The 27,198-nt window shown below is 43.0% G+C and overlaps 1 protein-coding gene across 2 annotated transcripts; it reads right to left on the bottom strand.

Moving 5' to 3' along the window:
• Nucleotides 1–7,534: 7,534 nt before the first annotated feature.
• PDIA4 (protein disulfide isomerase family A member 4) lies at nucleotides 7,535–20,567 on the bottom strand. 2 transcript variants are annotated; one of them, XM_030265282.4, is made up of 10 exons: nucleotides 20,318–20,567; nucleotides 14,860–15,031; nucleotides 12,917–13,122; nucleotides 12,115–12,253; nucleotides 11,480–11,625; nucleotides 10,573–10,731; nucleotides 9,508–9,659; nucleotides 8,970–9,126; nucleotides 8,642–8,875; nucleotides 7,535–8,213 (listed from the first exon to the last, which is right to left on the bottom strand). In XM_030265282.4, exons 1-10 carry the CDS (start codon nucleotides 20,421–20,423, stop codon nucleotides 7,798–7,800), a joined length of 1,887 nt encoding a protein of 628 aa, XP_030121142.2. In that variant the 5' UTR covers nucleotides 20,424–20,567; the 3' UTR covers nucleotides 7,535–7,797. The 2 variants fall into 2 exon arrangements, with proteins under 2 accessions (XP_030121142.2, XP_030121141.1); XM_030265281.3 differs by having other exon boundaries at nucleotides 11,397–11,602; nucleotides 20,318–20,549.
• Nucleotides 20,568–27,198: the final 6,631 nt, after the last annotated feature.

The following is a 27,198-nucleotide window of genomic DNA, read 5'->3' as shown; positions in this document are numbered from 1 at the left end:
TTCTTGGTGGTTTAGCCTGCCAGGAACTGCCTGCAGCCTCCAGAGCACTGAACATAACCTGGTTAATTTGAATCAACCTGGTGACATGCCAGAAGCACAGCAGGGTGCTCTGAGCAGAGGTGTCCCGTAGAGATAGGACTGGCTACAAGCATTTATAAATACATACCACTTAGCACAGTTAAAAGTGTTGACAAGCATTTTTGAGAAGTAGCATAGGAAGCTCATTTTTGAAACTACACCTGGTCAGAGAGGTGCAGCAGAACAGAGGCGGCAGAAGGGACAGCATAGCTGTTGCTGATGGGTAGAGAGCTATTGTCTGAAAAGATGCACATTTGAGCAGTTTCAGGAAGCTCCTTGGCCTTGGGCAGAACGTCTAACCACTGTTGTAACAGCATGGAGGGTCACATCTACTGCTCAAAAGATAAATCATTTGATGGAGCATATAAGGCATCTGCTTTCCAAGAGGGAGTTTAATGCTGACGATCACCACAGACTGCAAACACAGTTCTGTGACCTCAAGAAATGTGTTTAGGTCTGAAAAAGGGGCAGCTTTCAGGCCTTTTTCTGCTGGCTGGAGCTTCACTGGGCTTTACTCACCACCCTGTTTGTTTTGGATTTTGTCTATTCTCTCCCTCCAGGTAGATTTTTACCCCATAGGTGCATCCCAGATTAAAAACTTCAGGCTTTACATTCCAGTGCAGGTGCCAGTCACCTAATTTTTGATACGGAATCTTTTACTGGAATTAATAAATCATGGCTTGGGATCAGCAAAACTTTGTTGCATCCATAGTGTTGGATGGATCTCATTTATTCTGAAAGATTAACACTGGATTCAATTTAGTAGAAGGAAGAAAAGTTGACCTAGAAAAAAGGAAATGTCATAGACAGCAGAGAACCACAAAATAACCACTCCTTTCTTGTGGCAAATAAGTATAGCAGGATACTTATGAATGCATTTGACAGATTCTCTGAAGTGTCTGAAGAAATTCATTTTGCTGTTAGACTCTGTTGAGTCAGAAAATGTCATTATTTTATCACTATTAAAGTGCATGGTCTAAATTGGTTATTGATTTCAGCCAGTCACCAGATGAAAGCCAGGAATGTTTCAAACCAAAAAAATTTTGTGACAATGTTATTTTTCCCCTCCAAACAGTATCCCAAGATCTACAATTTTTACTAGAACATTTGTGTACAGTTCTACTTATTTTATATCTGAGCTGATGCATGACTCAGGCTAAATGTTTTCTCTTGCTTTTTTTGCTCTCACGTAGTTATTGATCTGTACTTACTAGCGACAAATACATGTAATTGGCTGTATTGCCTGGTACTGCCTGTGCTTCATTTACATATGTGTAGTAATCTTCACACATTGTCCTAATTTCCTCTTTCCTTTCCAAGCAGTATGTTTTCCACCAGTGACTTAGGTCTGGCCTTTCAAAGTGCAGTGCTTCATGCACAAGAGGATGACTTGCTCCTTATATAGCCACAGTTCCTCTTCAGGCTGAAGTGTTCAAGTACTGGATGTCTTGTGACACTGAAGTTTGACCATTCCTATAATGCTCAACAAAACCAGCTGCATTGTTAGGATAATAACTCCAAACAAACACTGATTTTGTCTTACCACTGAACCTGTTGCCACAGCACCGTGATCAAAGGAGGACTTTTTGATCCTTACCAGTTCTTTTGGACATTTTCCTGTATGAGCAAGCACTACCCTTACACCCACTGCTGTATAGCTCTGGCAAACAGCATGCTTCAAGGAGATCATTAACATTTATGGTGCACTTTGGAAGTGAAAGAATGAAAAAAAACCAAATCACTGTGACCCTTTTTTTATTTAAAATGTGATTTTTCTATTTAAAGATTGGCTGGTTTATCCAAATTGAACATTAAGGGTGATCTCTGAGAAAAACAAAGAGACAGGCAGATTATAGTAAGGCCACTGACATTTCCATGGACTCATTAGTACACCAGTAAACAGCTCTCTCAATTTGCATCTGCTGAAGTCAGGTGCTCTATTATTGCTCCTTCGGGCTCAGGGAAAGGAGCTTAAACAAAGCTCAACCCTCTTGTCTTTAGGCCCTCTGTGAAAATCTGCTGGCTGGGAAAAGCTACAACTTAATTAAACTAGTGGAGTTTTACTTGCTATATGTTAGCAGGTGTCTTGAGACTGAAAAACACCAAAACCAACTCAAAATCACAAAAGAGCCAACCCTCATATGAAAACACATCACTGAAGTCCACTGTCCAAAGGGATTATCAAAAGCTACATATTATATATTTCACATGGCAAAGTGAACGCAAAACTGCCTTCCTTACTCAAAGCAGTAGTAGCAATTTCTAATAGCATATCCCGTTTCCTGAATGCACTCTGTGGCTCAGAAATCAGTGTTAGTGCAGAAGCAGCACTCAGCAAAGCTATGAAGCTTTGTGTTGCACACTTGGTTTGGAACAGGCCCATAGGTTAAATGTAAGTTATTAGGTTGAAAATAGAAAGCACACAGCAGAGAGCTTGTGGTCTGATATGTAAACCAAAAAGATTATCTGAGTAAATGGCCCTGTCTAGCCTCGATTTCTCTAACTTTAGGGAAAATTTATAAATTACCTTTTTCTCCTCTTCTGAGATGACCTTCTGCTGAATTTTTTTTTACTCTGCTTTTATCATTCTGAGCACGACTTTACCAGGCTGTATTGCAGATCAATTCTCTCCTATTGTGAGGCAAAACATACTAGATTTCAGGAAGGCCACTATAACTTAGACAAAGGCAAGTAGAAGGGTATTAATGGAGGCCAGGCTGTCAAGTGTCAGCTTTCACTATGAAGAAACAACTGGCTGTTCAAAATCTCAGCCTGTGGAAATCCTTCAGAGGATTGGGTTACTGATTGTGATAAGGGTTTTATTTGCATGGTTGGATTAATATAGCTTATCTCCTTTATGTTTCTGTTAACCAAGTCACACACAGCTTGAGATGTGAACAGCATTTCTGAAACTGAAACTCCCACCTTTCTAATGTAAGGATTTGGAGCAGTTCACAGACTAGATCTCTTTCTCTCTGGATGCAAAAATGAAACAGGAGAATGGTCACATCCTCCCAGACCCAACCAGCCTCATCTAGCCTCTACAAAGACATGATAATTTAGTTTTCATGGTACATATAGAGCTTGTTCAGACAGATTACAGCACAATGGCTCCACATAAAACCAGCTGCTCCTGACACAGAAATTTCAGCACTAACATTAACATGACATCAGTCTATGACCTGAGAGTAGGCAGAGTTCTGTCTAAAGGAACTGGCTTCAAGTGCAGAGCAACCTCCAAGGATGTTGAATGAAAACAATTGACTTGTGAGTGGGATTCTGGGCAGATATGAAGACAGGTTGTGCATGGAAGAACATTTCTTCTGCCCCTGGTTGCATGGCTTCACATAATCTACCATGGGTGCAGGCAGGAAAAGAAGGGGAGCTCCTTGTAGACAGCAACTGAGAGCCCTCCCCTGGCAAATGCACTGCACTGACATGCACTGATTCCTGGGACACTTCAAGCTGTGCTGTGCTGAAGTCTTAGAAATGCCTGGCAACAGATCCAAGATGCTACTGGCATTGGATTTTGCTAGGGTTGCTCATAGATCCCTGATCTGCACTGACAAAGGGAGTTCTGCAACTCAAACACAGCAAACCAAAGCCAAATTGCATAACAAATACAAGGGTCTGTACCAATTTGATAAGCAGATTACACAAGTTTGAACAGGGCTTGACTTACTCACTACCCACATCAAGGGCTGAGCATACAGACTGCAGCACTCAGCCCTCTGACCAGTGTAGGCTGTCAGCAAAGGCCTTTTGGAGCACAAACAGTTTGCACTGGCTTCTCTTGCCTACCAAAAAAGAAAAGACAGCAGTATGATCACTACAGTAAACGCTACTTTCTGAGAAGTCTTTAACCAGTATCATTTATTAATGGTCTATTTTCCAGAAGCCTGTTTACTCAGCACATAGCTTACATACAAGAGGGCAGAGAAAACTTTGTGGCACCAGCTCTGCAGTGTCTTTCCTGCTTGCCACCAGCCAAATCCTGGGCCATACCCAGGCACTACCATAATTAGCAGTTTGGACATACAAAATTGCTGAGAGTAGAAACCAGGTAACAACCTCAACTTCAAAGCCTCTGCTGTTAACAAATCTCTTCCAGTACTAAAAAACCTATTACTTAATGCAGTATCAAGATGCCGGGCCAGTATTTACTGTCACAGACACAGTACAGACAAATTTGTTCCTCAAGGAGCACCAGCTGTGCTACAGTATGCTGCTGATACCTTAGTTCTTACCCTTCAGGGGAAGGAGATGACCCTGAAGAAGTCCCAAGTCTGATTACTTTAAGATGTACTACAGTTTACAGAAATAAGTTTGTTTCTGAGAGGATGCATGTGTGGAAGATACACCAGGCCAGGCTCCATGGACTTTCAATATTACACAAATCAATCCTGTGCTGAAGCATAAACTGCAGGATCTCTTCCACCTGGAACCATAATCAGAAATGAAGTCATATGCTCATGCAGCTGTGGCAAAGAGCAAGTGAGGGGAGCTCCCTTATTCTCTTGCACTGCACTTTTTTTTTTCTTCTGTAAGGGAACAGCAAGGCAAATCAGCAGCATTTAGGTAACTCTTTAATAAAAGGATTTAGGATGTTTAGGAAAGCATCCTAACGCCTCAGGAAGGAAAAAGCAGATATGCATAATGCATTTAGCAAATTCCAAAAGATGGTATGACCTGTCCTCCTTAGAATGCATCAATCACAATAATATCAATAATATCACTTTCTGTACAGACCTCACAGTATATCCATCCCAGTGAGTTTTACAGAGGGTTCATGTTGATAGTGCACACAGCAAAGGATGGGATGCTTGAACTAAGGAAAGCAATTTGCCTTCCACCATGACTCTGCCCAAAGATGAGTATCCTCATCTTGCTGGGAAGTTATAAATGCATTTATGATGACATGCAGATACCAAGGTGAGTGGCACAGCTGAGGACTCACAGGAAATACGGCCAGGCAACACCATTGTGAGGAAAGAACAAATCCTCATTCCCTCTACTGCTCATAACCTGCCTGGGGCTACACTGCCTGCTCTTGCAGCTCACTGTTGACAAGAAACAAAGCAGTACTAGTTACTGTATTCTATTCAGCTCTGACTTAAGCGCTACTGCTCCTGAACAAGAGTCAGGTGTTTCAGCACCATTCTGAAATAACTGTTTATGTACCAGGCTGCTGTGAAGGCAAGGAAGAGAGAGAGGTGGCAGGAGCACTGAGCAACCACGTCTTCTATTGCTAGAGGGGCTCTCTGGAGGCTGTAGAGGTTTCAACCCAGAGAGGAGTTGGCTCCTGCTGGGAGGACACAGTTTAAATAAACAGTACAGCATTGGCAATGACAATGTTAATAATTTAGCACCTCTCAGAAGAGAGGCAAGAAATGCTGATGCTCAACTTTAACCCTTACTGTCCCAAGAATAGTGCCTCGGCCCTGACTGAAGTCCTTCACCACCAATAAGGGACCCTTCACCCTCCCTTCTACATGTTCTGTATTTATCCATATCCCCCTCTAAGTTAGACAGCAGCTGTTTTGGAATAAAACCCTTTAAGTCTGCAATCAACTAACAAGGAGCAATTTGGTTCCCCACAGCATTGTGTGAGGTATTTTCTTGGGCATAGAATCTGAACTATGTTTTAAGAACTGATTTAAAAATCCTATGCCTACTTCTTCGAAGAACTGACTTGATAACACTGGTAGACAGAGCAGACCTTGTTACTTGACCCATATGTATATTTTCTGAAAAAAAAAATAACTTCTGGTCCTCAGCTAAAGTCTGATCTTGCTTTTGTCGCCTGCACAACACATTTAGAATAGATTATAGCTTTTGAAGGCTCTACAGAAGAGCTGCAAATAGAAATGACAGTAGATGGGAAGATAATGCACTTTATCTGGTAAGTGTCTTGTAGACAAAATACTGCCTAAGCTTAACAGCCATCTGTCCACTTAAGGACAGTAGAAAGAAAAAGCCCTCTAATGTGAAAAGAGGAGATGGACAATGCCAGGGCCTGAGGTAAATGATGACACTGCTTTAACACTTACTTGCTTAACATTTCCCAGCTTTTGCTGATAAAGAATAGAAGCTGAATAGCATTCAGGCACACCCCACCGCTCCCAGGAGATTTGATACTGTCCCACTCACATAATCTGCTGGTGAGCTTTGTTCACGATCTTAAACTAAACTATTACTTAAGGGAAAGCCTTCCTGCAGTCCCATACACCTCTGCAAGAAAAATTTGATAGTTATGCTTTGCCATATGGGTTGTCAACAATGGGGGTCAGTCTCTTCTAAGGAAGAAGGGAAGGACACCCCTTCAATAGGAATGGCAAGTGCAGTAGGAAAGTATAAGGACTATGTACCCCCTGCAGCCCCTTTTGGGTCCCCAGACTCTACCTAAACAGTCACCTCCTGGACATGGGTTTATCCGTGCTACACAGAAGAATGCATCTCCCAAGAAGAAAAAAAAAAAAAAAAAATTAAAAAAATTGGGTACTGGTTTTAGACTTGCACATTCTCCAAAAAATCTAAAAACAAATGCAACAAGCAATTACTGAAGGAAGACTGGTCATATTTTGCAAGACAGAAAACAGTGCTGCTAGGAGAAGAACTGACTACCTGTAAAATGAAATGTGAATAAAACTGTCTCAGGGACACTCAAGTTGCACACACTGCAGCATCACAGCTTTGAAAAGAGGCAGCCAGAGCTTCCAGATCCCATAAGTCTGCAACCTCAACATGGCCCATAAATGTATTGACATATCTAAACCAGGCCACTCAAGATAAAAACTCACTTTTAAATGCATATACTCCCAAGGGGAGCACAAAGAGGATGTGATTATTCTTTATACCTGCAATACCTGATAGAGAAATAAAGGCCATTAGAAGGTCTCAGTCTGCTTGCCCAAAGAAGAATCACTATCAAACTTTCCTCTCTGCTAAAGGAAAGGAGCCAGTAACACATAGATCTGACACCAGAATCCCAGCATCTCCACCCACTAGATGCTCTTTTTCTGCCATACTCCACTTACTCCAAAACATATTCAGGAAGACTAAGATATAAATGGGTCAATAAGGACTAGTAAAGAGAGGTACATTAGAAAAACTTGCTGTTTTAGCATCACCCTCTCTATAGAGAGGCACAAAGCTAAAAACAGGTCTAGAGCATATTTAGTAAGCAAGTCCCTGTGTCTTATCTCAGTAGGACCAAATAATTCATCTGCACTTTAGAAAACCTCCATTCTTATCCTAAGCTATGAATACAGTGATAGAGTCACATAAATAGGTACAAAGAAACATAACAGAAAAGACTAGCGGAAAAGACTGCTCCCCCCCCAGTAACCACAACAATAAGAGAAATCTGCTTGTCTGAGGGATCAGCTTCTCTCTTTTTGGTAGTATCTTTTAACATAAAAACAGCTGCATTGGAGTCAAAGAACAAAGCTCGAGATAGTCACAAAAAATAAAGGATGTATTTTTCTCCAAAGATCAAAACTGTAACTAACATAAGACATTCATATTAGAGTATTAAGTTCAGTGTCCAGAAAAAAAACTCATCTGCCATATAAAAAAAAAGATACTGAAATTACTTTACTGCTCAAGAATCTCTTTGCTCAAAACTGCTTAATTCTTCTCTCACCAAGTTTTGTCAGTAACTTGATTTTAACTACATTGTACAAACAACTTTTCTTCTCCACCCTCATCTCATCTTATCTAAAGCTCTTCTTTTGTTCTGGAGAGTGTTGTTGCATGCTCCTCTATAAATTTGCTCAAATGCTCTAAATCTCTGTCCCCGCCTTCAAATTTAATCGGGTTGTTCTTCTTGTCCTTTGGAGCAAAGTAGATTGTGGGGAATCCCTCCACTTTGTAGTGGTCATTCGTCACGTCGTTGGCAGTAGCATCCATCTTGGCTATAATCAGATTTTTCTCATTCTTGTATTTTTTGCCTAGCTCATTATACTCTGGTTCTAGTTTCTTGCAGTGTCCACACCATGGGGCATAGAACTCTATGAGAACATCATTCTTTGGATCCATCACTATGGAATCAAAAGTTTTACCCACTACCACTTTTACAGGCCCTTTGTTATTTTTTGGCACTGGCTGGGACTTCACAATTGGCTTCAGTTTTCCTAGAAGGAAGCAAAACACACAACACCATTAGAATGTGGTAAGAGCACCCCTTACAATCTCCTCTGAGAAAGGGCAGAAGTACATCCTCCTGCCAGGGAAAATCACTGCACTAGCAAATGAACTTGCCTCAGCATGAAACACAGGCTAGTTAACTGGTGACCTTGTGGCCCAATAACCTCGTGAAATATGGGCAACAGGGGGTTTTTGCAATTCCCTAGAACCCTTCTCTTTTTATGGCTGTCCATCCACAAAGTAATAATGATTTAATATAGTAGTCCCAAATATTAATGACCAGCTCATACTTTAAATCCACAGGAACATTTTAGGCTTGTAAAACAGGCTCTGTTTACTGGAGCCATTGCCTCGGGAAACAACTCTTGGAAGCGTAAACAAAACAGCTTAGAGAACCCTATGTTAGAAACTGCACCTTTTTTGAACGCCACCACGAACTGCCTGAGCACGTCAGAGTCAAACTCTTCTGGCTCCATGGCGTACTTCTTGCCACCTTCATCCAGAATGGCAGCATTGACATCCTCTCCACTCTCAAGCAGACCCAAATCTTTTATTTCGGAAGAATAATCTTCCTCATCAGAAACAGCAAACACGTATTCAGGGAAGTCTTTAGCCACTTCCAGGACTTTGCTCCTCCAGTACTGAGTAGCTGAAAAAACAGAACAGGACAGATTTGGTAATTTTTAGTTATTTAGTGCCTGCTTCCTCTCAAAGTGAAGGAAGGGTAATTGTAGCAAACCTACCAACACGGTAGTCGAAACCGAAGTCCACGGAGTAGTAGACAACCACTAAAGGACGCTTGGAGTATCTCTTGGCATCGTTGGAAGGCTTGCGATGACCAACTAGAGGCAAAGCATGTTTTAGCACGTGCTCTTTAATCTCAGATCCATCCATAGAGTCCTGTAAAGAAATAGTGAAAAAAGTTCAAGCAAACAGATTTAAGCAGCATTTCTGCTACACACTACTAAAAAAACAATACTGGAACACGCATGAATGCGAAAGTGGGAAGGACATGTTATAAAAACAAGGCTGTCACCACATTTTCTTCAAACCTTTGAGCACCAAATATTGTATGGACAAATTATTATTTGAAAACACAACATCTGGACTAATTTCATAAAGTCCTCTTGAAAAAGAAGTACAGTTTCAGTGGACAAACACGTTGGCTCAAATACCTAGTGGGAACACTTCCAACAGGAAGATGCCAACTGATCATAATTACAGAGAAAGAGGACCTTCAATCCCACACACAAACATTTTAGCTCTGGACCATCTACTCACTTTAAGATTCAGAACATGCATCTTGGGCTCGTGCTTCGACTGAAATTTTTCTGGCTGCATGACAACCAGTTTTCCTGGAGAAACTTTCAGTAGTTTTCCAATCTCGTTGCTGAAGGTGTGATGGAATTTATAATCTTCTCTCAAACCATTAGCTGAAAAATTAAGGTTAGGGTGAAGGAAAAGTCATTAGAAAGTGAACTGACAGCCTGTAACTGAGATCTTGAGACTGTAACTGCAAGGAAACACTCCTGTTCTCCAAGTGACACAGAACAATCCAGTCATAGACAACAGCTCTCATCCAGGGGTGAGAAAGCATGTGAATATACATACAATTCCAGCAGCACTATTTGAATGCTGTTTAACAGCCCATCCACTTGGCAAGTTATTCTACACACTCAAACAACTTAAACAGCTTCTAAAACATATACAGCAAAACAGTTATTCTTTTGTCAATCTCTTACGTCTTGGCTTCCTCCCAAATAAGTCAGCTAGCCTAACTGTTTGCTTTGGGGCAGCCTGAGAAACAGTTCTGTATCTTGCCAAACTGAAGCAAACAAATCAGCTCCTAATCCAACTATGACAGCAGCCTCAGAATCAGACATAGACAGGTTGCCAGGAACGGTCTAACTAAATTGACCCAGAAGTGGATGATGATCCTTTCTCCAGGCCTCTCATCCCAAATGAGTTTGGTGACAACTGACTCTGGGCTGCCAGACATGAAACAAGAGTAACAGACAGCAAACATATCCAGGCTTTAAGCCAAGAAATTGTGGTTTGTTCCTCAGGAAAGAATTTTCCTTCCTCTCTAGTCCAAATGTTTTTAGGGACACAATTACCAAGCAGAGATATATTCTGTGACTGGCTGACACTTTAGTTACAGCCTCAGAATCTGGTGTGAACTTATTTTTTGAGTACAAGTAGATCACCACCCTTCCTCCTACTACTTCTTCTCCTCTCCAATCCTCCCTACTGTACTAGGAGCAGAAATGATCTCCCTATGCCCAAAGTCCTAGGCAGAATCCCAACAAAACATATGTTCCATTAATATTTTAAAACATTCTTTACCTGCTTCCTGATAGAGCTGATAGGTTTTGTCATTCTCTCCACTAAAGACACCAATGATGATGACATCATCCCCATCCTTCAGAAATTCTTGTACCTGCTTGGTAGCCTGAATCTGTTTGGATGGAGGACCAGCCTGTTCAATCATGTAGTCGACAATACCTGTGAGAAAAACCCGCCCCCAAAAAAGTTGCTTAGAACATTTAGTGAACCGAAAGATTTGGGCATTCCATCTAAAACATTTAATGTCACATTTCCCATGAACACCTTTCCTCCTATGCAGCCCTCCCACAATAACCTGAAGACCAAATCAGCAAGATTTCAGTCCAAGCTTTTAAAGCTGCATTTCTGATTATTTCCTTTCAGGCTGGTTTCAGAAGAGGCGATCAAGCACATAATCCATGAATATCGGTTGACCTTGCAAGCAACGCTCCTTTCTGAAATTCCATATCCTTCACTGTCTCCTGATCCTGTTATGAGCCGAAGTGCTACTTGAATAGTCTTAAGTCTAATTAAAACTTAATATTGAGTATTTTTGCCAGCCCTCAAGGTGCATTCCAGTATAATTAAAACCTGCCCATTTACCCATACTGTCACTGCTTCACCATGTGTATTTAACTTACTTTATATGGAAAGGAGCTGATACTACCACCAAAAGATGTTATGAAGACTAGAGACAAATCTAAATATCCTGTGTAGGTATGAGAACAGAATTTTTCAGTTTTCCCCAGCTACTGCTGCTAGGACATTAACAAGTCTGCAAGTCCTACAGATAAGTCAAAATATTTGTGGCCAAGCCCTCAGAAAATAAGAAAAAGCCTAAGTACCATATTTTTCCCGCGGACCACTGTAGTCATAAGGTTTGCCCTTGCGGAAGATTTTGAGAGTTGGGTAGCCAGTAACATCAAACTTCTTTGCAAGCTCTGTTTCAGCCGTGGCGTCCACTTTAGCCAGGGGGATGGGAGGTGTGCGCTTGCTGAGCTCCTGGGCAGCCTTCTCGTATTCTGGAGCAAGCCTCTTGCAGTGTCCACACCTAGGGAGGGAGAGCAGAGGCCACTTCTTACAAGCCATTAAGCCTGCCAGGTACTTTCTACCCCTGGAGCAGAAGAGTTAAGACTTCCAGAATGCAGAAATGGGATCACTGAATCTACAGAGTACACTTCAGCCTAGGAAGATGTGTCTCTGCAACCTGAAGCTGGCCTCTGTGCCTGGCCTCACACTACTATAGGTAGCTTCATTTTTAGAGGCCATTTTTAAGCTAAGGACCAATTCCCTTTGGTTTTCAGTACCTCAGTGTGCTCCCAAATTAATAAATATTGTGAACCTCCAGTGAAGATTTGGACATCACCCCTTGCTGAGACATAGATCCAGTCTAGTCTGCTAGTGATTTGCAACGTGATCCCAGGTGCAGATTAGAAATGAGGTATACCAGAGCTTTGCACGAGGCAAAGGTGTGTAACGAGGCATAACAACAGAAGACAGGTTCACCAAGTGTATTCAGGCCATCTGTGCTAGACAAATACAGGTAACTGCCTTCTTACTTACCATGGAGCATAAAACTCCACCAGGATTATGTCAGCATCGTTCACAACTTCATCAAAATTATCCTGGGTCAATACCAGAGTAGCTTCAGGTGGAGGGGTCCAGTTGGGATCAGAAACCTCCCTGACTTTGGCCACAATAGCTGAAATACAGTTCAATAACCCAATTAGCAAGCATGCATTTTATCATACCAGTAGCATGTCAAATACAAGAATTTGAAAACAGAGCGGCAGGCAGAGTATTGGACCAATGCTTACACATCAAACTGACATGAAAACACTTTTCTTAATCAAGCTCCTTTATCCCCTATTGCCTTGTTGGCATTACCAAGAAAGTCTTCTCTTCACCCCATAGAGTGTCTTATGCAGAGCACAGATGCGTACTTTGCAGCACTGAATTCCATCTCAAAAGAGATGAAAATTCCATCTCAAAACAAACAGAAAAGGTAGTTTTTCCCCCTCTGACTAGAGCTGGGCATAATAATTAAGCAAAATACAAATGGGTTTCTATACAGTCAATATATAGCTCAAATGTTTATTGGCTGATCCGTCAGCAAATATGAGACTGTCTCCTCTTCCAGACAAGCCATATTTCTAGAAACCTTCTGTCAGTAACAGCACTACCCACCACCTGCAAAACTGTCCTCTAGCATGCAGCCTGTTAAGAAAACGGGGAAGATTTCAGCATTCATAATATTATTTGTTTTAATTTGAGATCAGAGTCTTTCAAAACAGCCAGACAGTAAGAAACAAGCTCATATGCTACTTTGTTTTCTTACAGGGAACTGCAAAGGACTGGTGCTTACCATCTTCTGTCCGAGACCCATCATAGTCAACAGCTTGGCCTTTTTTCAGGATTTTGATGGTTGGGTAGCCACTGACATCAAAACGACTTGATAGTGATGTGGCTGCAGTAGCATCTATTTTGGCTACAGGAATAGGAGGGTCATTTTCCTTCAGAGTTTTGGCTATCTTTTCATACTCAGGAGCAAACTGCTTGCAATGCCCGCACCTGTTAGAGGAAGACACAATGCATGTATGTAAATGCATGACAGACATGCAGAGGCGCTCTGCTGCTCTGTATTTCCAGGATGCCTTCTGGCAGACGTTCACATCATCAGCACAGAAATGTTTGTCTTGCTACATGTTCAGATCATGGAGAGATGGAGAGCAACCGTAGCTAATGTACTATATGTTCACATCAAAACATTTTTTTTTTCTTAATTTTCATTCAATGTGGAATGTATTGTCATATGCTTTATAAAACCACTACAAAAAAATTCAACAACTGTTTTTACAACAAAGTTGTAAACCTTGAACTATGTTCCTTCCTTCCTCCACCCCTGCCCCACACCTGACAAATATGGTCTCAATTCAACTACAGCTTCTCCCTAACCAAGGTTCATATTCTCTCCCTAGCACCCTAAATTGAAGTACAGAAAAATGAACCAGCAGTTAAGTTGGCCTAATGCAATCTCCCACCCACCACGGTAACATAGCATCTGCTCCCTCTCTGGCCACACCAGAACTCTCTGGGGAGAACAGAGGCTCCTGCTGCAAAAGCAGGCATGACCAAGGATATCAGCATAATAAATGCTAAATATAGCCTGACAAGCTAAAGAAGAAACCAGGAAAATATAGGAAAAGCGAAAGAAGTGTCTGGCAGATAGCCTGTGCTCCTTAGCGTCTCAGCTGGCAGGAGGGGGAGTAGAAAAATAGGAGAGGTGTTTAGTCTATGCTGACACACATCCTTCTGATCAGATAAATTGAACTTCATGTTTAGCTTTAATGTAGGCAAACTACAGCTGCAGAATTAGTGCCTACAGCCAAGCAGGGATAGGATTCTCTGTGACAAGAATGGCACAAGTTAAAATGCAACTCCACCTCAAGCAAGATCATATTCTCCCCTCTGTTCAAAGGCTGGAGAAGGACCAATGAGTAAGTAATTTTTGTATCACTGAGCCACAAAGGAAAAGAGATTCTGGCTGCAATACTAACTCAGCAACACTACTGAAAATATCTTCTACTCTTTTTTCCCCCCAGTAACCATCCCTAATGTTTCTGAACATAAGAATGCAAGAGAAGATACATCCTGGCCTAAATCCTTTGTCTTGGTTATATGCAAGTAAGTCCATTGTAGCTCCCGGGAGCAGACCAGTGGTGCTGTATACCCTGGGATGCCAGCAGAACTGTCATCATTAGGTAGATGCATGAGGCATCTTAAATTGATAATACAAACAAGCTGTGTCCCTAACCACACCACACCCTTCTGGCAAGGACAGAAACGTGAATTTGGAAAGGAAAACCTTCTGGCAATTCCCCTGCAAGGGAAGCCTTCATTACTCCATCTAGATGAGTAAGTACACACGTTCTCAGTGGTCCAGCACTGGTACAGGACGATAGCAGGCTGCAAGACCACACTGCATGACTTTTCTGGGCCTCACTGGGACCATTTATGTTCCCTGACAGGCATAATACAGAGATAGAATCAGGCTTGTGTTCCCCTAGGCATCTGTGGAACAGGAGCAGGCTGTTGGTTATTGCATGGTACAGGGGTGGGAAAAAAGGTTCTTTCCCACCACCAAAACCAGCTTTTTTTCTGGACTATAGCAGAGTCCAGGGCATCTCCTGCAGACAAGTTAGTCCTTTGTCATACTTAAAATGACAACCCAAGCTGACTTTTTAGGAGCTTGTCCTGGCAGAGAAGCCCTCTGATGCTGCACCCATGGAGGTGCTGCTGTGAACCCACCATGGTGCGTAGAACTCCAGCAGCACAGTATCCTTGTCTGCAGTGAAGGTGTCAAAGTTTGCATCATTCAAGACTAATACACCATTTTCTTCTTTAACTACAGAATCATCATCATCTTCATCATCCTCTTCATCGTCATCATCATCATCGTCAACTTCTTTTGCAACAGATTCTGGAAAGGTAAGAATATAACACAGATTATATTGTGTCAAGTTTAACATTAAAGTGACAGTACTAGATGAAAGATGGATTAGATATTTCCTGTGGTTAAGAAAAGTACCCACATGAGTTAGTTTCTGCTCCACATACAGCGACAGCTATCTCAGTTTGCAAAGAGCCTGGACTCAGAAGTTTGACTATTTCAAATTTGTCCACGCCACACCAGCTAACAATATTGATATTTCAGTGAAGTATCAACAGGTATTTCACATTTCAGGGAGAACTAACAAAATGGACACAAGAAGAATTAATGCACACAAATCTGTGCAACAGTTGCCACCAAGGTTTGATGGACATCTTGTTGAAATGTGGGCAGTGAGACATGTTTTGCTGGGCAAGAAGGGCACACAGATGATACCTGAACTTCAAACAGAACCCCTTCATCATGCAACAGAGCAGCTGTCCTTTAAGTGTAGCCAACTTGAAGTTGGAAAAGTTAGTGTCTTGCACCAAAAAACCAGGTGTTATCTGTTCCCAGTGCTTCCCTTGTACCCCTACTCAGGAGACCTGTAACACAACAATAGCTATGTGCCGCCTGTCTGAAGGTCTAATAAACAGACACACTTGCTATAAACCCAAATGTCACAATTTTGTTACTATCAAGGTGGTTTGGAGGCAGCACTTCAAAATTGCTTCTTTCCTGACTGCTCCATCCACCTCTGCCACTCTTGCTTTCAGTTACAGTGATGTTTCAGGGTCTGCTATTCATTGAGGAGTCTTTCCACTCACAGGAGCATCAGTCACTCTGCTCTGGATCAGCACCAGGCTGCAGTGAGGGTAAAATCAAGTAACTGACTGCAGAAGCCTGGTAGTATTCCTAAAAAAAATATATAATGGAGTGAAAGCTTCTTCTTTCAAAGAACTTTTGGGGAGGCCTTTAAGATCAAAACCACTGGTCCAGAACAGGCTTTTAAAGAAGAAAGATTTGTTAAATTACCAAAGCAAAATTAGCATGTGAAAGCTGAAGCCAGCACATTTCTACTGGTTCATTCTTTGTTGGCTTGGAATTTGAGATAGTTTTTTCAAAATCTGACCTTTCACATGTTCCTTTAAACTATTTAAAATAACAAAACTCTTATCTTTCAAGGAAACCAGACCTTCCTGAAGGACTTTACAAGAATTTCAGTTACAGAACAAGTAATAAAAATATCTCATCCCAAATGAAAACTGTAAAACAATGAAGTTAAGTCCCTTTCGACCAGTGGGAGTCCCAGGAGTAGGATAAAAAAAAAATCTTGAAAAAAAAGAAAAAAGGGATTAAGGTTTCTTGTTTAAAATTATTTTCTATTTAACTTTCACTGGCTTTTGACTAAGCTGAAGGAGCTACTGCAGCAGTATTCTGAAAATATTCTGATTTCATCAGGAAGTTGAAAGTTAAGAAAGATAAATATGTGCTATCCAGATATGAAAAAGCTAACAAAACAAAACCCGCTTTTCTCATACCAACAGCAGACATTAGGATCAACCTCACCATAGATAAAATGATGGCATTAAATTACAATAGCTATTTTTATTTTAGAAGAAAGTATACAGAAACAAGCTTATATGCCCTCAGGAAACAATATAGGATCTTGGAGAAAATATGTTGATTTTAATTAGAGGTCAAAATTATGTAGCATGAAAATACTAAAGCTTCTGATGAGGGGAGAGATCACAGGAGATCATTTATCACACAACAGCAGTCAGCTGGATTAAGTTTCTTTATCAAGTACTAGTGTTTCACCTGATCTTTGAGGCAGCTAAAAGCACTATTTGCAAGCAGACAATGCCTCCTGTGTTGCAGCACTTTCTCACCCCTGAGTGAATCCATGCCTCACAGACCTGCAGGACTGCCCCGCTGAAACAGTTGGATTTCAGGGGGCTTCAGCAGGCAAATCTTGTGCCTTATATGGGTGCCAGCAGTTCTGAGGGCTATGTTTCACCCCAGGCTGTCCCTGGCTGGCTTGTGCCTGAATTCCCAGCCACTGCATTCCTGGCAAATTGCTTCAGATCTGATTTTTTGTGACACAAAGGAATGCAAGCAAAACCAGCCGGCCAGTTCTGCTCCTGCACCTCAAACTATCCACCAATGTGACCCTTGTTCCTACTCGCTCTGCTCACTACCGTCCCCCAAGAGACACAGACCACAGCAGCTACAGTGGCACCTGTTTTTCAGAAAGGACAAGGTATCACCTGCAAAAACATCCAGAACTGGTGGAAAATGTAACCATTAGATCCATCATCCCTCACTGAAATAATTTTGTATGTTTCCCTGTAAGTGGCCGTACAGCCTGCGAAGGTAAAACTTCCCTGACAGTGACACATTGCCATGGACATTACACACACCCACTTCCTTCTCCCAGGAGATGGAGGCTGGACAGCAGCACTGCAGCAGCAGGACTCCACCTCTTCCCAAATGGCTTAAGGAGGGCGTGCACTAAAAAGGAAGTCAAGCACACTTATATATCGGTCCTTAAGCATGTAGACTTACTTTCTGCAGCTTCCAGCTTCACCAGCACCTAGGGCTATCATAGCTACCTCTGCCACCCCTTTACTGTTGGGACTGAAAGACTTGTTTCAGGGACCCAACCACGAGGGAAGCAAGAAGGACTTTTTTTTTTTCCTATTAAGAGCAAGAAACTTTGCTTTACATTGAAGATTTACAATCTAAAGAGAACAGAATCAGTTTAACTGTGACACCTAAAGTGGCAGAAGTATATACTGCCAGTATATACTAATGTAAATACTTACATACATTAGTAAGATCATGAAATAAAACAGCTGCCCTCAAACTGAAGTATCTTTGTTTCTTAAAGTGACTTGCAAAGCCAGTGGACAAACCAACAGCTGTGACAGCTGTGGCTAAAACCTGTCCTCTGGTAAAATATGGATAACCCCCCATACGGAAAAAAAAAAAAATTCACAAATTTCAACACATTACTACACAAATCAATAAACATGATCAAGAAGGTACTTTTCTTAAGACTTGAAGTACACAATGCTGGCTGGCAGGCCTTCTTTAGTATGACAGCTACTCTGAAATTGGACAGTCAGCATTTATCAGAAATACGGCCTAGTAACATTTTCTTAAACAAAGCAGATCGTGTACAAAAAAAAAGAGCTGCATCCAGACACCAATGACTTTGGGATTCTGCCTGAAAGTTTCTTTTTGAGGAGCACACTGTTCCCTAATTGGATGAGTTCAGTTTTCATAAACCCAGAACTCAGGACTCATGATGTGTTGCTAGGGCATTCGAAAGATTTTCAATATCATCAGCCCCCTTCAGTCTTTTCTGTGGTGGATCCTCTGCATGATCCCTCCTTTCCCATAATCAGGATGCTAGGAGTGTAGTGGTCAAGATCCAGGCTAACCTCACTTCCAACACATTCGCCTCCCTGCCCTGCTCAAACCTCATTTCCCAAATTATGCAGTGCAACAAGCTGGGTTTGCTCAGAACTTTTCATCTCCCCAAGAGTTAATGTGCATAAGATAACTTCCTTGTTGCAAAGTAAATTTAATCCATTTCACATAAGTCTGCATTCCAAGGGCAAAAATTGAAATCCCCAACCACGTGCATTTTTAAAGCAAAGGCTTTGTAAAGCCTAGTTTCATGATCTATATACAAATTCAAGATACACAATAGAACCTGGAAAACTATTCAAGTTGGGCAGTGGATTAGTGTTCAGCTCCACACAGCAGGAGATACTTCCATCACTGTGTACTTTTGATCCCGAGAACTCCTATAATGAGAAAAACAGCAAGCATGGGAAATACCGATGAGAGCCAGGCCAGAAGAAGCTGAGCTACTGCTGCCAGGCACAGGTAACACTGTAACATCACAGGTGTTACTTCACCCTTTGAAGGCGGCAGGGGAAATCAGTACTAGGCTTTGTCACATGTTACAAAGAAACCATAACCATGTTCTAGCTAAAAGCAGGGAAAAAAAAAAAAAAAAAAACAAACCACAGAAAAATTGTATTCCAGTTTACAACAGAAAAAAAGAAAAGAGTTCCATAGGAAGATTCCGTGTCTCCATCTCCTTACTGCAGATGCCATATAATTTAAAACTAATCTCTTCATCCTTATCCTACATATCATACAGTCAATTACACAAATAGGGTAACTGATCTAAGTGCATTTCTGCAAGTTTTAGTGTCTGTTTGCCAAGCAAGAATTTGCAGGACATGAGTTCAGAAGGTCATCCATAATTCAGTCTCGCCAAAAGCCCTCTAATACTTAAAATACAGCAGTGTTCATGTAGGAAATATGAAAGATGTATAATTTACCAAATTCCACATGAAAGAAACTTAAAACCAAAAAAAGAAACACCTTCAAATGTCTGCCTCCTACATACAGGCACTATACTCAATAAGCCTGAGCAGCTTTGTTTCAGCTAATTTTGGAAAGGAGGAGACACACGTCAGTGAAACCCAAAGACGATGGGAAGAGCACCAAGAAGATGGTAACAATGGGCCTTCCTTCTGTGAGGAGAAAAACAAATCAGTTTGAAACACGAAGAATGCACAGAGTCCCTGAACAAAGGAGTAAGGAAAAGAGTGCTCAATCACAGAACCACAGAATGCTAAGGTTTGGACGGGACCTTAAAGATTTCAGAGTCCCAACTCCCCGGCCACGGGAAGGGACACCTCCCACTAGACCACTGCTTGGTGGTCTTGAACACTGCCGGGATTGGGGTACCCACAACCTCTCTGGGCAACCTGTGCCAGTGTCTCACACCCTCAGAGTAAAGCATTTCTTCCTCATACCGAGGAATAAAATTTCTCCTCTTTCAATCTGCATCCATTATTCCTCCTTTTATCACCACAGTACCTGATGAAGAGTCCCTCTCCCCATAATGAAATCGCAGTCTGTCCGATAGGACTCGGAATAAAGAAATCGCAAATTCGCTGGAGATTCAAAAGCCAGGGATTGCCAGCATAGCTTATTGTTAGCTAATTGTTATGGCCAACATAGCTAATTGTTAGCTAGCTGTTAACTCCCTGCCTGGGAGAGGCGAGGCAGAGCCGCCCCATGGCGCATGACAGACGAGCCGCGCCGGGATAAGCGGCTCGCACAGACCTCGGCGTCTTCAGGGGACGGGATCAGAGCCCTGCACAGAGGCCTGCGAGGAGCATCCAGCTCCAGCGGCGTCCCGCCAGCCCGGGCTCGCTCCCCGCAGCGCCCAGCGCCGGGGCCGCGCCGCCGCCTCCCGCGGGGGGACCCAGCAGGCGCTGCCGGCGCGGCCCTGCCCGCGCTCACCTCCGTCGCCATCCTCCTCCTCCTGTGCCGCCGCTCCCCGCGCCAGGAGGGCGATCTGAGCCAGCCCCAGCAGCAGCACCAGCACCCACAGCCCGCGCATCCTCATTCCGCCGCCGCCGCCGCTCCCGGCCCGGCCCGTCCGCTCCCTGCGCCGCGCTCCCGCCGCTCGCCCCGCCCCCCACGGCACGCCACGCGCGCTGATTGGCCGCCGCCTCAACACGTGCTTGGCGCGGTCGCCAATCAACAATCGTCACGAGGGCCGCCGACGCGGGGTGCGCGGGGTGCGCGGGTTTCGCGGCGCCCCCGGGGGACCCCCGGCGGCGGCGGCCGCAGCGCTGCGGCGGCGCACGGGCGCCATCGGCCGGAGCGGCGGCGGGAAAGCTGCGGAGGCGCCGCGCGCAGAAGTTCCCGGCCGCTCTGAGGTGCCGCCCCGCCATTGGCCGCCGCGGCGCCGCCAACCGCAGGCCGCCACGCGTGGAGCGCGCGGCCGCTCCGGGGGCGGGAGGCGGGAGGGACGGGGCGGGAGCGCCCCGAGCGCGTGCAGCCACATCGCCCGTCGGGATTGGCGGGCCGGCGCCGGGGGGCGGGGCCCGCGGCCCGCGGCAGCCTATGAGGGCGCGCCGCGTGCGGCGGGAGGTGAGGCCGCTCCTGGCCCGCTCGGATCCTCACAGCGGGAGAGCGGGAGTCGGTAAATGCTGCCGGGAACGGGACCGGCGGGATGGAGGCGCCGCCCTTGGCGATCCCACAGGGGCCAGCGGGGATGTGGCGCAGCGAGCCCGCCGGTAGCGCCGTGACTGCACGGGAAGACGTCACGACGCAATTTTTTTCCATGGTTGTCCACGTGCTTTATCGGGTGAACATCAAAGATGCAACAAGACGGCGCTAAAACCTGGGCTTTTGGTGCTAGAATTGCTGGTCTGTCCCCATGCTTGGGCGAATTACAGCTGCTCGTAGGCTTTATGGGACAGTTATTTTAGTTTTACGAAACTTTTGAGCCTTGAATTGGTAGGTTGTAAGCATAAAGCACTGCTAAGTTCAGTGTGCGGTGGTTACACTGTAAAACAGTAGCAGTAGCTTATGATAAAGGAATATCTTCAAGGTTTTGAAATGCACGCTTAAACTATAAACTGCAATTTTAGAGGATTTGGACGTTGCATTCCTCTGGAAGTCTACTGTTGCATCAGTTGCTATTTGGCATTTGTAAGTGGTCTGTAGGTTGAAAAAATAAAACATATTAAAAGGCCTGCTGTCTTCTACATTCATAAGTTACAGCCTAGAAGTCAGTGCCCTGCCTCAACTCAGCTGCCACACAAGTTATCTTGAAAATACAGCAGCTGATAAAAGGAGCAGTTTTTTAACTTACTTGGCATATCACTAGAATGGAATGGGACGTGATCTAAACAAAGTTAAAGCTGTGGATTCTGCCAAAATTGTGGTCTCAATCCTGCCTGGTTTTGGTATTGATATAAATATTAGTTTGATTACCATTGATAATTTGATGATAGCACATAATCAGATTGTACACTCAATGTTCTCAGTGGGAAAAATTAAGAGTAGGAAAGATTTTTATTTAGAATCTTGTTCACTGTTTAACACAGCCCTTGATTTGAATATCATCTTGGTGTGTGAAATATTTACTGTCTTTGTCCTCTGAGTTTATAAGAGTGGCTATTGTAATCCATTTTTTTCTGATTTATGTTGGAGGTTTTCCAACTGACAGCAGCCTGTCAAGGTAAAAAAGTACTTCATGACAGACTAGGCCATTGCAAAACTGGTTAAAGTAGCTTGCAGAAAAAGTGAGCATGTAAAATGGGGAAGTAGTGTCAGTATTGCTTTTGTCTGCTGGATTGTGAAATACCGAATTAAATGCTTTTTCTTTCGTGGTTAATTTTATGGTTTATGTGGTTTCTATCTCTCCAGGTCAACCAACTGAAAAATGAGATTTTGCTAGGCAGTCAAAAGTGCCAAATACCAATGTCCTGCCAGACAGTAGAAAGGGAAATGCAAATGCTACAAATATAGGTGAGGTGGGTTTGTTTTTACTTATTTGAGGGAGGAAAGCCTGGAAGGCAGAACCCCTGTGATCCCTGTTCAGCCAAGGACTGCCTGACTGAGAAATCTGCTGATTTGTCAGTTCATTGTGTGGGTTCTTACAACACTGGTAGCCTGATGGATCTTAGGCATGTCAGACTCGACAAACAGGACCTTGGCAAAGGACCATGGTCTGATCTGTCTTCAAACCAACACGGCTGTGCCTGTCTTCCTAGATTAGGGTTGCACAGAATGGCACAGTGAATACAGAGCTGCAAATGGCACACCAAGCAGCCGAGTGATTCATCCCAGACAGCTGTGCTGCCAGCTCCATGCAATTGTCAAATGTACTGGGCACTTGGAAGAGTGTGCCAGCTGTGCAGCTCTTCCAGGGGATTCCTTCCTGCTCTCTAAAGGGCTGGTTATCTGTGGGAGTGATCATATGAAGCTGAAAATCTTCTGGGCTAAGCACTACTGGTAAGAGCGCTGCTGCCTTTTGCTGAGTGCTCATTCCTTATCTAAGTTAATAACAGGAACACTCTTCTCTTTGCCAGGAGGGTCTCTAGGCAGAAGGCAGGTGGAACACCTCCCCATTATAGGGTCATCTATGGGTTAGATGCATAGAAAAGTGAATGGCACAGGTCTCTTGCAGCTTGTCTGATTGTGAGAAATTGGCCATGCAAATCCCTAGTCATGGGACACACTGAAGGGTCCAGAAAGCACGAGGCCTCACAGAGCACCTATGGTGTAGTTTCTGGTTAAAAGGCATTTTTACCTGATAACATCTGCTGTGTTGCAGAAAAATGCAGGTATTGGTGCACTCAGGTTGTTTGAAAGTGGATTGCATTTTCTGCATGCTGTGCTTTCATGTCCTGATGAGGTGTTAGCATCACTGCTGGTAGACCTGCATGCCCAGGAACAAGCAGACAATTATAGTTCTTAAATATGCTTCTCTTCAGGAGCATTCAGTGAGTGTCTTTCCTGTTGGTTTAAGTTGCCAGTGGCTACCTTAACATCTTCACAGGTTGCACCTGTGTTCTCCAGCATCATTAAGTGGTGGGCTGTGGAAATCTCTCCTTAAATAGCACTGTAATTTTCTCCTTTAAAAGGTAGCCTAGACACCAGTAATCCTGTACCTCATTTTGCACATTATGTGAGGCACAGCTGTTAGCCTTAGAAGAGGCATATTCAACAGTAAATATCAAAAAAGAAAAAAGCCAATGTTCTTCCACAAAAATCATGAAAATGATAAGACATGTCAGACTAAGCTCTATAGGGTCTAACTTCTGCTGTTGAAACGTATTACAGTCTCAAAAGTAAATGTCGACCTACTTGGCCTTTCACAGGCTATGAGCTGACACAGGCAGGCAGCTGGGAAAACCACAAATTCACAGCAAGAAGTCAAAGAGTAAATTTGAGCTAAAAATGTAAGATTTAAAATGGCACAGTGTCATGCGGGTCTTTTGAATTATTTTTCTGGTAGTTTTCTTGTCAGCCTCGGTTATCTTGTTTGCATAATAGCTGAACTTTCACATGATGCTGCCTTGCACAAAATCTTCATTTAAATCACTTCAGTGAACCTCAAAACGATGCTTAAAATATCCATCCTGATTGCATTTCACCTAAATGATTTGCATTTCACCTAAATCTAAAAACAATTTAGAGCAAGAGAGACACTTGTAGAACTTGTCATTTTTTTTGCTCAGCGTGAGAGTCATCTATTATGATGCTTATTTTAAAATACCTCTCAATAATTTTCAGTCATTGTTGTAGAAAGATGATAAAAAGTTTGATGTGAAAATGTTCCACTTCAATACTACTGAATTCTTCTAAGTTAATGAAATATGGTAAGTCACAGTAATATAAATACTATTGATTGCTGTATTGCTCGCTTGTTTTGCTGCAATGATTTTGAGTGTCTGTCTGGATGACTTCTCTTTTTTTGCCTTTTCTCTTTTTTTTTCAGGGACCTGCTTCTTAGTTCTCTGTTAACCCTTGTTCTGTCACTACCAGCCTTGGTAAAAATTCTCTCTCCATCTTTCTTACAAGACCCCTTCATATGTTAAAAGGCTGTAATAAGTGACCCTGGAGATTTCTCCAGGCTGAGAAATTCCCACTCTCTCAGCTTTTCATCAAAAGGGAGATGTTTTAGTCCTGCCATCGTTCCTGTTGCCCTCCTCTGGCTTTGCTGTGACAGGTCCATGTCTTTCTTGTGCTCCAAAAAAGGAGCAAGATTCCAGAGCTGGACACAGTGCTTCAGGTGAAACCACCACAGCAAAGTAAGGGGATCCTTCTGGATAGCATCCTGTCCTTCTGGCATATCAAGCATATTTGGACACTCCATGGTGGGAGGATTCAGGCAGCATTTGTGGCAGTAAGTTAACCAGGACCCAGGCAAAGGAATGTGATTATTTATTGTCAGTAAACTGAGATGCTGGCTGGCACAATGCTGGCCTGTGCCAAGCAGAGCACTTCCAAGGAATTCTGAACATTATTTTGGAGCTGACACATTCTTGGAAGCTGTTTATGTGCAGCCAGCCTGCTTGGAGAATGAGAGAATTTATTAGCACAGGTGCAGGCACCTCCACATTGGTTGGCCTGAGTGCCTAGGAATATCCCAGACATGCCCAATTTACTGGTATAGGTGTGGCAGTTCAGTGATGTGTAAGTTGGTGCCAAGAATAGCAGGGAACATGTAGGAAAGTCTGCACTCACGGAAGTAAGTGGCCTAAATACTGACCCTTACTGTATTTTAGTTAGAGTCCTACATTGTAAGACTTATTGGATAATGAGATTACTTCAGATGTCTGTGAAGTTACATCCTAAATTTGAATGACCACCTATCCAATACAGCTCTGTAAGTGTAGTTCATATCTAAACTGTAGTTCATATCTACTTTTTCTTTTCTTCAGATTAAATATATACCTATAGAACACTTTCATGGAGTTTATTGGTAAATGAACATGGAATAAACTTCAGAACTTTCAGCAAAGTCACATTCTAGTGTTTTCTGTGTGCAAACCCAGTCTTACCAGTGTCAACCCTACAGAGTGCTGATAGCTTTCATGTGACAGGGTGGATGTAACAGAATCTTGACAGTGACTGCTGGAGTACCTTACTTTTTCAAAACTAGTTTTTCACTTTTTGTACAGGTGATAGAATGTCCTGCCTCCTGTAGAGGACAATTAAACATGGTGAAGTTCAGTGCATTGCTGGCTCTAGTGGCTGGCTCTGAGAGGCAAGTATTGAAAGATGCATCTTAAACAAATGGCAGAGAAGAAGAGGAACTGTGTTTTTCTTTGAGAAGGTGCTGGTGAGGGACGTGTGGAGGAGCAGTTGTGCTAATGGTGCTGTGCACCAGTCACTGGAAACACCGGGTTCATTTTGGGGTCGTTTTGGGGGGGTTAGTGAAAACAGATGGAAATACAGATTTCCCAGCATTGTCTGTTTACACTTCAATGCCTGAGTGGATTTGTTCTGGTCTTAATTTATCTTTACCGTGATCCTTTGGCCTGTGAAGAGATCCAATGATCCTACAGGAAAAAAACAAGGGGATATAACATGGGATGATCAATCCCCTTGAAATTGGGGTCCCAGTTCCATCAGAGTAAGTGAGTTGTCATATGCACAATTGGTCACAAGATGTCAGTGTCAAAGAGCACGTTGGAGTGAAGAGCCTGGGAAGTTGAGATCTCCCAGTTCCTCATTCTGGGAATACTGCAGGGGTCATTTGCTGCAGAATTGCAGCAAATGCATTGGCTCTTGGCATTGGAAACTGTTGCAATATTGTTGAGGCTTGAGGCCATAGTGCAGGTCAGGAATTTTGGTTTGTGCGTAAGACTCAGCAGGAAGCTGAGAACTTTCTGAGGCAAGGTGAGAACTGGAAGTGGATAGGATTAGGAGCAGGAACAGATTCTGGCTGGAGGATGGGGCTGTTGCCCTTTGGACATCTATCCTGTGTGGTAGAGTACTCCACTAGACAAAGGTAAGTATCTTGCATACAGTTTTCAGCTGACATGTGAAAGCACAGGTCTTCCAGGCTGTCGCCTGTAAAGAGCCCATTTTTTTATCCAGGATCACGATGCAAGGGATTTAAGACTGATCTGGCTTGCTATGGTCTGTTCCAGATTACATCAGTGGAAAAACTTCCTAATAAAAACTGCTGTGTATAGCTGGCACAGCATGGCACAGCTTTTCCATCTCAGACTGCTGCATGGGAGTCAAGAGCAGGGGAGCTTGTGGGGCCATAGAAAGCCCACTCTTATAATGCTTTAGTTAAAACCATTATTTTGGCCCATCCTCCCTGGGATTTCTGGAAGCTTCAGGAAGCAGCTGTTTTCCAGAAAGAAAAACATGTCAGGATAACTCATGCTTTCTACTGGAACATCATTTTCCAGGACTGTAGTTAGGACGTGGTCTCCTTGAGATTCAGTTAGCTGCTCAGTACTTCCTTCATGAAAAACCATTCAAATGGGTTACAAAATAAGAGTAGAAGTCCTAATTCTCTCTCTTCACCACTGACTAAAGCTGAGTAACAAAACATATACTACTATAGATCAAAAATTCTTTCTATTTATAGCAAATCAGAGCTAGACTCCTTGAACCGTGAGATTTGTTTTCTAATTAGCATTGCATTTTTTCCAAGATGCTCTTGCTTTCTTATGCTCTAAAGGCTCAACCTAGTGTATTTTTCCTCTGTTTTTGTTCCCAAGCACAGTGTTGTATATTATATGTTTTAAAGCCATGTCATTTCTCTGTTGCTTCTAGCTTTTTTTAGGAGTAAAAGCACCAAGAGATGCTACTTCTTGGTCTTCTGCTATCAAAAAAATCAAGGCATAAGCTATCCTGAA

This window comes from Taeniopygia guttata, chromosome 2 (assembly GCF_048771995.1).
Source record: "Taeniopygia guttata chromosome 2, bTaeGut7.mat, whole genome shotgun sequence".
Classification (NCBI taxonomy): Eukaryota; Metazoa; Chordata; class Aves; order Passeriformes; family Estrildidae; genus Taeniopygia; species Taeniopygia guttata.
This window is presented reverse-complemented; position numbering and strand designations above follow the sequence as displayed.